This window comes from Oncorhynchus keta, chromosome 24, assembly GCF_023373465.1.
Source record: "Oncorhynchus keta strain PuntledgeMale-10-30-2019 chromosome 24, Oket_V2, whole genome shotgun sequence".
NCBI classification, from domain to species: domain Eukaryota; kingdom Metazoa; phylum Chordata; class Actinopteri; order Salmoniformes; family Salmonidae; genus Oncorhynchus; species Oncorhynchus keta.
The window spans coordinates 40,175,425-40,185,807 of record NC_068444.1 but is presented as its reverse complement, the minus strand read 5'-3'; the positions used below and the strand labels follow the sequence as shown (position 1 = coordinate 40,185,807).

Below are 10,383 nucleotides of genomic sequence, written 5' to 3'. Positions count from 1 at the left end.
ATTATCACAATTGAAAACTTCCAATTTCATTAACTATACATGGCCATTAATAATTGCATACTAACACAAGGCCACAAAACAAAATGAAGTTATATGCTATTTATTAAATCAGTTTGCTAGCTTCAAGAAGTCTACACAAGCGGCACAAATTGATTTGCAATGACTCCAGTGATATCATCATTTCAGCATATTACATTTTGTTATATCAAACAGTAGGCTACAGTAGCTACTTAATGGCCAACATATGTATCATTCTCCACATTTAATGTTTGTTTTATTAGGGACTTTTCCGTATAACAGAAGCACACGAGGGGGTTCATTAACTTCCATTTTAAAAATCCACCAGCGCAGCGCTCGAGTCCCAAGAACTATGCATGCATCAGTTTGGGTCAGTTTGTTATATCTGGAGTAATTCTCCTGTCCTATTCGGTGTCCTGTGTGAATCTAAGTGTGCGTTCTCTAATTCTCTCCTTCTTTCTTTCTCTCTCTCGGAGGACCTGAGCCCTAGGCCCATGCCCCAGGACTACCTGACATGATGACTCCTTGCTGTCCCCAGTCCACCTGGCCATGCTGCTGCTCCAGTTTCAACTGGCCTGGGCCCTAGGACCATGTCCCAGGACTACCTGACATGATGACTCCTTGCTGTCCCCAGTCCACCTGGCCATGCTGCTGCTCCAGTTTCAACTGTTCTGCCTTACTATTATTTGACCATGCTGGTCATTTATGAACATTTGAACATCTTGGCCATGTTCTGTTATAATCTCCACCCGGCACAGCCAGAAGAGGACTGGCCACCCCACATATGCTCTCTCTAATTCTCTCTTTCTTTCTCTCTCTCGGAGGACCTGAGCCCAAGGACCGTGCCCCAGGACGACCTGACATGATGACTCCTTGCTGTCCCCAGTCCACCTGACTGTGCTGCTTCTCCAGTTTCAACTGTTCTGCCTTGTTATTATTCGACCATGCTGGTCATTTATGAACATTTGAACATCTTGGCCATTTTCTGTTATAATCTCCACCCGGCACAGCCAGAAGAGGACTGGCCACCCCACATAGCCTGGTTCCTCTCTAGGTTTCTTCCTAGGTTTTGGCCTTTCTAGGGAGTTTTTCCTAGCCACCGTGCTTCTACACCTGTATTGCTTGCTGTTTGGGGTTTTAGGCTGGGTTTCTGTACAGCACTTTGAGATATCAGCTGATGTACGAAGGGCTATATAAATACAATTTGATTGATTGATTGATTGATTGATTGATTGATTGATTGATGCATAAAACCTTTTGCTTGATATGGTTGTCCATAAGCAAAGTTGACATTAGAATGCAGTTTAAACCACCTCTGAGTTTATCTAATGGGCTTTGGAGCGGCTAAAGTCGTTTTCCCATGCCTGCCTTTTTTCTTGATGCGCATCAGTTCTAGTGTGTTAATATGTTTTATTGAAAAAGTGTTGGAAATAGGTGCCGATTCCGGTTTGAGTTATCTGGCCCAAATGTATGACTTGGGGCTCGGGGCAATTCCGGTGATAATTATACGACCCAAATGTATTACTTGGGATTCGGGCCGATTGGGGCTACTCTCTGGCAGGACATTTCATTATTTATTTTTTCCATATTTTCTCATTATTTCTGTAATTAATACAACTAACATTTAAATGAAATTCTTTAAGAGTCCCGTGTAGTATTTCCATCGCACTGTGGCGGGCCAGGCACATGCATGCTGACACAGTCACCAGGTATACGGAGTTTCCTCTGACAAGATTTTTATTTGGGGTAGATGGGTATAATTTGTATGCATAAAATGTATTATAGTAATATTTAAAATTAACTTTGTATACATTCTGGTAAAATGCTGGCAAAGTTGGCTGAATTCCGGTAGACGTAAACGGCCCAATGTACGGCCCAATGTACTTGGGTCGATTCTGGGCAGTCATTCATTTTGATTCCGGGCCGAGTCAGATACCCGATTCCGGGCCGATTCAATCAGTTCCGGCCCCCCGGAAGAGGGACACTTCTGGGACGATTCCTCATTGCTAGATGGGTGGTGACTTAGTGATGATGTGTGAAATTGTCAATAAACTCTCAACCTCTTATGTTGTGCTAACTACAGATCATATCAACTTCCCAATGTTTGCCATTAAAACTTGCATGACACTTCAAATAATGCACATTGAGAACAATCCTTGGAACGGTTTGACGCATATGTTACATGCCTCGGACTGAGACATGGTCAGTTGATAATAAACAGGGTTAAATGATGAAAAGGAGAAACGTTAGTAGTGTTCACTCATAGGCATTCTCCAAGATTTATGAAACTATTATTCTCTTTTGTTCATTTTTTCTTGTCAAAATCAATTATACATTACAACTCGATTGTAGTATTAAATCTTCATATTCCATTTTCCAGTATAAAAAACAAAGATCTCATGTTAAAAAAAAGCACAATAAGTCAATCTACACATTGACATTATATATAACTCACTGTACTGTACTATCAGTGTCAATTTCGATAAAGCTATAAATTACTGGAGGCCTGTGCTAAACAATGCTACAACCATTAACATTAAAGCTAACATTAATTTAAACCAACTAGCCTAGAGCTAGCTAGCGCTTAGCCACGTAAAATTTGGTTAACATAAAGCTTTGCGAACTTTTAAGCTCTATTTTTGTACAAACATTAACACTTTAACACACTTTATCCTGACATCACATATGTCCATATATTACCTAAACTAAACTGAGCCTGCGTTCATAGAAATAAATACAAATAGGATCAAAAACATTGGTGAAAAAAAGTACAAAAAGTTAGGACAAAATCTTAATCCCTTCTCTTACATGTAAACCATTAGCAACCTAGCCAACCTCCATTCCTTTCACTTGCCTTCAAACATCACCAAACTCATGGACTACGTAGTTAACCTTGCTATCTCAATATTTTGAGAGTCACATTGAACTTTTACACATTACATACCTAAATTAACAGGGGGAAATGATGAGACGGAGAAACATTAGTAGTGTTCAGTAGTAGACATTCTCCAAGATTGAAGAAAAAACCTCCAAGACCTCATGATCCCATTAAAGCTCCCCATTGATGTCACAGCTCCCCATAGCGGCAGTAAACATATACATTATTTTCAATGCAAATACCTGAATGATACAAGGGATGGCTCCATAAAATATCAAACAAAATAAAACATACAAAATATGACCATTACATGCCTCCCGAGTGGTGCAGCGGTCTAAGGCACTGCATCCCAGTGCTGAGGTACCATTACATGCCTCCCGAGTGGTGCAGCGGTTTAAGGCACTGCATCCCAGTGCTGAGGTACCATTACATGCCTCCCGAGTGGTGCAGCGGTTTAAGGCACTGCATCCCAGTGCTGAGGTGCCATTACATGCCTCCCGAGTGGTGCAGCGGTTTAAGGCACTGCATCCCAGTGCTGAGGTACCATTACATGCCTCCCGAGTGGTGCAGCGGTTTAAGGCACTGCATCCCAGTGCTGAGGTGCCATTACATGCCTCCCGAGTGGTGCAGCGGTCTAAGGCACTGCATCCCAGTGCTGAGGTACCATTATATGCCTCCCGAGTGGTGCAGCGGTCTAAGGCACTGCATCCCAGTGCTGAGATACCATTATATGCCTCCCGAGTGGTGCAGCGGTCTAAGGCACTGCATCCCAGTGCTGAGGTACCATTATATGCCTCCCGAGTGGTGCAGCGGTCTAAGGCACTGCATCCCAGTGCTGAGGTACCATTATATGCCTCCCGAGTGGTGCAGCGGTCTAAGGCACTGCATCCCAGTGCTGAGGTACCATTATATGCCTCCCGAGTGGTGCAGCGGTCTAAGGCACTGCATCCCAGTGCTGAGGTGCCACTACATCCTTGGGCTTGATCCCATGCTCTGTCACAGTCTGCTGTGACTGGGCTTGCGCACAATTGTTCCAGCAGGTTAGGGGAGGATTTGGTCGGGGCATTGCCTTGGTTCATTGTGTTGTAGCAACTCATTGTGGCGGGCCGTGTCAGTTGGAAGGTGTTTCCTCCGACACATTGGTGCATTGAGCTGTGTGTCAGGAAGCAGTGCGGCTTGGCAAGACATGTTTTGGAGGACGCATGGCTCTCGACCTTTGCCTCTGAATATTGTAACTACCAATTGGATATCATTTTTTTTTTTACATGACCATGCATTTTTGTGTGTTACAAATCTGTGCTTCAACCATCCACATATTCTTTGCAAATGTAGCGTATTTAGCATCATATCTCAGGGATGTCCTGCATCAGCATAACTCTGAATCAGCTCTCATTACTGGAGGCGATAGTGCACTAAACCCAGGCTTGGGCCTGCATCTCTACGGCAAGACAGTGTCTTTTTAGGACTGTGACAGACCTTTCTGCGAGGCTGTCATTGAGCTAACTGCGAGGACAGTGTGGATCCTGTGCGGGTCCATCTTTGCTGGGAGCACCACAGCAACTGGTGCTCATTGGAGAATAAACTTGCCACTGAGTGGCTTTTTTATTTTATTTTTTCATTTTACCCAGTAAGTTGACTGAGAACGCATTCTCATTTACAGCAATAAGCCGAGGAATAGTTACAGGGAAGAAAGAGCCAATTGGAAGCTGGCCATGATGGTATGTGGGCCAAATTGAAAATTTAACCAAGACACCAGGATTAACACCCCTACTCTTACGATAAGTGCCATGGGATCTTCAATGACCAAAGAGAGACAGCCATTTGACATCCCATCCGGAAGACAGCACCCTACACAGGGCAATGTCACCAATCATTGCCCTAATCATTGCCCTAGGGCAGTGGGATATCTATTTTTTAGAGTACCTCCTTCTGGCCATACAACACCACTTCCAGCAGCATCTGGTCTCCCATCCAGGGACCAACCCTGTTTAGCTTCAGAGAGAAGCCAGCAGTGGGAAGCAGTGGGAAGCACGGTGGTACATTGCTACGTTGCTTTGCTCCTCTACCTGTGGGTTGAGCAAAGGGACATCCTCATCCTGTTCTTCTTGGACTACATGGTATTTCCTGTACAAAAAGCAAGCAAAGGGACAAACATGAGTGTCAAACGTATAGAACATTTTGGAAAATGTTTTCAATCTTTACTCAAATCGTCCTGTATGCCATTATCCTATGTTAATGTCTCCTTAAAATGTCTCTTATTAAATACTTAGAGATGAGTTTCGAATGATGATACATTTTTGTTGGTGATACTTTTAACTTGCCCTTCTGGCGGCCTACAGATGCATCATAATATATCATGACAAGTATATTAGAGTGCATAAGATTGATAATGTCGCCAGAGGGGAAGGCTGCCATTTTACAGGCTCATAACCAACTGTGCTATATATTTAAAAAAATATTGCGTTGTTTGTAACACATTTTGTACATAATGTTGCTGCTACCGTCTCTTATGGCCGAAAAGATCTGCTGGACACCAGAACAGTGATTACTCACCTAGAACTGGACAGAGATTTTTTTCTTTAATGAGTCCGACGCGAAGGATATTCTGCTTTGTCAAGACAAGGCCCAAATCCCTGTCATCAGCGTGAAGAAAAGATGGAGGAAAAGCGGAAGGAGGGTGGGGTGCCTTGTAACAATTCGCAGATAAGTAGGTAAACCATCCCTACCCTCCGCATTATTGGCCAACGTGCAATCATTGGAAAACAAACTGGACGATCTACGATTAAGACTATCCTACAAACTAGACATTAAAAACTGTAATATCTTATGTTTCACAGAGACGTGGCTGAACGACGACACTGATAATATAGAGCTGGCTGGCTTCTCCATGCATCGGCAGGACAGAGCAGCGGCTATATCTGCCGCAAACCCAACACCTCTCATCACCCTGAGAACACCATCCCCACAGTGAAGCATCGTGGTGGCAGCATCATTTATTGTTTTTATTTACTTTGCTCTTTTGCACACCAGTATTTCTACTTCCACATCATCATCTGCACATCTATCACTCCAGTGTTAATTTGCTAAATTGTAATTACTTCGTTACTATTTGCACACACTGTATATAGACTTTTACTATTGTGCTTTTGACTATACATTTGTTTATTCCATGTGTAACACTGTGTTGTTGTTTGTGTCGCACTGTTTTGCTTTATCTTGGCCAGGTCGCAGTTGTAAATGAGAACTTGTTCTCAACTGTCCTACCTGGTTAAATAAAGGTGAAATGAAAAAAATAAAAATGCTTTGGAGAGGTTTTTCATCGGCAGGGACTGGGAAACTGGTCAGTTGAAGGAATGATGGATGGCACTAAATACATGGAAATTCTTGAGGGAAAGTGAGTGAGTGAGCCAGGCTCCCCTGCCTCAGCTGGCTGCAAAAGGGTTTTCTAACGATCAATTTGCCTTTATGCTAATACAACGTGCCATTGGAACACACTGATAATGGGCCTCTGTACGCCTATGTAGATTTTCCATGGAAAATCAGCTACAATAGTCATTTACAACATTAACAATATCTCCACTGTATTTCTGATGTTATTTTAATGGACAACAAATGTGCTTTTCTTAAAAAAAAAGGACATTTCTAAGTGACCCCAAATTTTTGAATGGTAATGTATTTCTGTCAAATTACATTCTGTTCACCTTTAAATATAAACAGATTCGCTTGAAAACCAAACCTGCAGTTCATGCCTCTTTCTCAGTTATCTATCAGCAGTCACATGTTCACTTAGCAGAAGAAAATAAAGAATAGAAGATTTAGAAGAAGTGAGAGTTGAGATTAATCTAAAATACATCTTACTGTGGCATCCCTTTGTGTTGGTGCGGTCAAAGTCTAACCAGTTTTCCTGTGTGTCTGTGTGTGCATGTGTGTTGGGGGGTGCAAGTGTGCGGTGAAGTTTCTAGTGAAGTGTCCTTCCTGTCAACATTGGTATGGAGACATTTAAAGTCTGTGGCGAATATCCCAGCTGTCACACTGAGCTGCAACTCCCGTAGCAGTGTATGTAGCTTAATCTTGGAAAAAATGTGCTATACCATCAGACAGTCCAGAAACCAGCTCAACTATCATTGGATTTGTTGGACTTACCACACAATTTGCAGTCTAGCTGGATACAGTGGGTATTTGTAGTCCTCTGGAAGGATGAGGCTCATCATTGTTACTCAGTTTGGAGTTGTGGCTCTTTGGATCATCTGTGTCTCCAGTTGGACTAGTGAGAAATGCGTGATGAGTGATGGTTTTACAAATCTGTGGAGAGGCGATGATTGTCACAATGGTAACCTTACAGTGAGCTGCATGGACGTCGACAATGTGCCACTTCACCTAGCCATTTTCCCCATTTCCATCCAGACCCTGTGTGTCAAGATGAGGAACAAATCCATTCTGCATCCCAACGATTTCTCCAGATTCGACAAACTGGTTGAGCTTGGCATCTCAGGTCAACTGGCAGAGATTCTTCCAGGTGCTTTCAGGGGGCTATTTGGACTTCAGATACTGAGTCTTACTTGCTCTTTAAACTTATCCATTTATTCAAATACATTCAAGGACTTACATAATCTTAAACAATTAAGAATAATTTCATGTTCGTTTTCTGTAATAGCACTAGATGCATTTGCTGGTATGAAACAATTGACCACTCTTACGATAATACAGCTTGAACATAATTTGTTGTCAGATATAAAGAGCTTGGCAGGGGTTTTATGTAGAATAGTTAATAACACATCTTCACTGACATCACTGGTCCTGTGGGCTGAAATTGCCACTCTGAGTAACCCAAAGTGTATCGTGTCTAACGGTACTACTTATGAGACCCCAAGTTTCTATGGTCTTCAAGATATTTTATTGAATTTCCCTGATCTAAAGACCATAGGTAAAGGTGTGTTTGAAGGTTTTAAAAACATTTCATTTCTTAACATGCCTCTAAATAATGTACTGCAGATGCAACTACTGCAGTCTGGTGTCAGCAAAGTGGAATCATTTCAATTCTTGCAGGAGGATAGTGACTTAGAGTCGATGTGTGAAATTGTCTATCAACTCTCAACTTCATATGTTTCAATAACTACATATCATGTCAACTTGTCAATTTCTGCCATTCAAAATTGCATGACACTTCGAGAAATGCACCTTTTTAGAAGCCTTATTTCACAAAGATTTATTGATCTGAGCTTTATTCATGGCTTGAGGAATCTCCAGGTTTTGACTGTTCATCAATTTTCCTTGAACAATACAAGATTTACATCCCTTTGCAAAACTCAACCTAGTCCAATCTTGTGGTTAAAAAAAATGACATTGTATTTTAGTAGTATTTTTAGCATACAACGTAGACAGTTCTTTTGCATGAAAAACCTGGAAGAACTTAACTTGAAATATAATCAAATCTCCACCATCGACAACTTTGCCTTTCTGGGATTGCAGAAGTTAAAGGTTTTAAATCTAGGTCATAACCAGTTATCTGAAATCAAATCATTGAATTTCTTTGATCTGCACTGCTTAGAGTACCTCAGTCTGGAGGCAAATCCATTGGTACACATTGAGGCATTATCTTTTGCTCACCTTAGTTCAATACAGAATGTGTCTCTGGGAGACCTGAACTTCCCTCCAGAATCCAAGATTGAGCTGAATCTGACATGTGTATTTGGCAGCATACCTCGGGGACTGACATACCTCTACATCAGCTCTGGCAGAAGGCCCATGACTCTTATTATTGGCAGCGATGGTGCCCCAAACCCAGGCTTGGGCCTGCATGTCCACGGCGAGACAGTGTCTTTTCAGGACTGTGAGAGGCCATTCTTTAGGGCTGTCGTTGAGCTAACTGCAAGGACGGAGTGGATCCTTTGTGGGTCCATCTTTGCTGGGAGCTACTTCAAGTTCCTTCAACGCTTCAAGCTGGAATCAAAGCTCTCAACTTTATTTGTGGATCTAACTAGCCTGAATACACTTGTGCACTTGAGGGATTTGCAACTTATAGGAGTAGACCTCAATCGGCAGACTGGTCTTGCGATCATGTTTCACAATTTGACCAGACTGGAGACTCTGATGCTCCTTGGCTGCAGGATCGACTACCTGGAAAAGGACCTGAGCAAAGACTTACAGTCATTGAGAGAATTACGTTTGGTTATTAACAATGAGATTACAATCATGGAAGAATTCCCTGAGCCCCTGAAAAGCCTAAAGTATCTGCTTATACAAGATCTACTTTTACAATGCAGTTGCAACAATGCTTGGTTTGATAACTGGGCGAAGCGGAATCGACAAGTTCAGGTCATGTTTTGGGATTCTACATTGGGAATGAAGGAAATAAATTGCGTAGGTGAGCATGGCACTCAGAACTTCCTCAAATACTCCCAAATCCATTGTTCAATGGACGTAGGATTCATTTTGTTTGTTTCTAACACCCTGGGTCTCCTGCTCTTCATGCTGGTGGTGCTGCTACATCACCTGGCTGGCCAGTATCTGCTGGCTCTATTTTACATCACTCGCGGCTGGTTGGAAGAGGCCGTGTTTCGGAACAACAAGAGACGCTACAGGTACGACGCCTTTGTCTCTTACAGTGGGAAAGATGAGCGCTGGGTGGTGGAGGAGCTTCTGCCCAACATGGAACAACGAGGTCCCCCTTTCCTGCGCCTGTGTCTGCACAGTAGAGACTTCCAGCTGGGGAAGGACATTGTGGACAACATCACAGATTCTCTCTACAGCAGCCGCCGGACTGTATGCTTGGTCAGCCGCGACTACCTCCGCAGCAACTGGTGCTCTTTGGAGATGAAGCTAGCCACTGACCGGCTGCGGGTGGAGCAAAGGGACATCCTCATCCTGGTCTTCTTGGAAGACATCTCTCCTCACCAGCTGTCTGCCCACCATAGGCTGGCCAGACTGGTGAAGACCAGGACCTACCTGGACTGGCCAAAAGAGCCAGAACAATACCAAGATTTTTGGGACCGACTTTGGGCTACGCTGGCGCCAAAACATGGCCAGTGACTTGAATACATTTAAAAACTAAAGTCCAAGTTTTCTGAATGGATTGTAACTTAGCTAGGGAAATTGATAATGTATCTCCTGTACAAAAAGACAAAAAGAGCTAAACATGAGTTGTCAAACTTTTTTCAAATCTTTGCTTGAATCATTATTCTGTATGTCGTTATCCTATGTTAATGTCTGCTTCAAATTACTCTAACTAAATACTTTGAGATGAGTTTCCAGTGGTTATTGTTTTGTTGGTAACACTTTGAACCTGCCATTTTGACATATTAATGGCAGAGTAGAGATGCATCATAAGCCATCATGACACATTTCTTAAGTGCATCTCAATTGTCCAAAGGAGCTTCCTCTACTCAGCTTCTCTCTTTAATCAGCTATGATCTGAAAACTATTTTGGGTAAGCGTGGGGATTCGAAGAGGAAGCGACTTTAGACAATTGAGATACTTCTAAACTAGAT

General features: G+C 42.6%; 1 protein-coding gene across 1 annotated transcript; it reads left to right on the top strand.

Moving 5' to 3' along the window:
• The first annotated feature begins 6,907 nt into the window (after window positions 1-6,907).
• LOC118402663 (toll-like receptor 13) lies at window positions 6,908-10,126 on the top strand. Its single transcript, XM_035800835.2, has one exon. The coding sequence runs from the start codon at window positions 7,094-7,096 to the stop codon at window positions 9,923-9,925; it is 2,832 nt and encodes a 943-aa protein (XP_035656728.1). The 5' UTR covers window positions 6,908-7,093; the 3' UTR covers window positions 9,926-10,126.
• Window positions 10,127-10,383: the final 257 nt, after the last annotated feature.

What these genes read in the sequence shown, in the direction of transcription:
- LOC118402663 (XM_035800835.2), top strand. Translation starts at nt 7,094, where the DNA reads ATGAGGCTCATCATTGTTACTCAGTTTGGAGTTGTGGCTCTTTGGATC.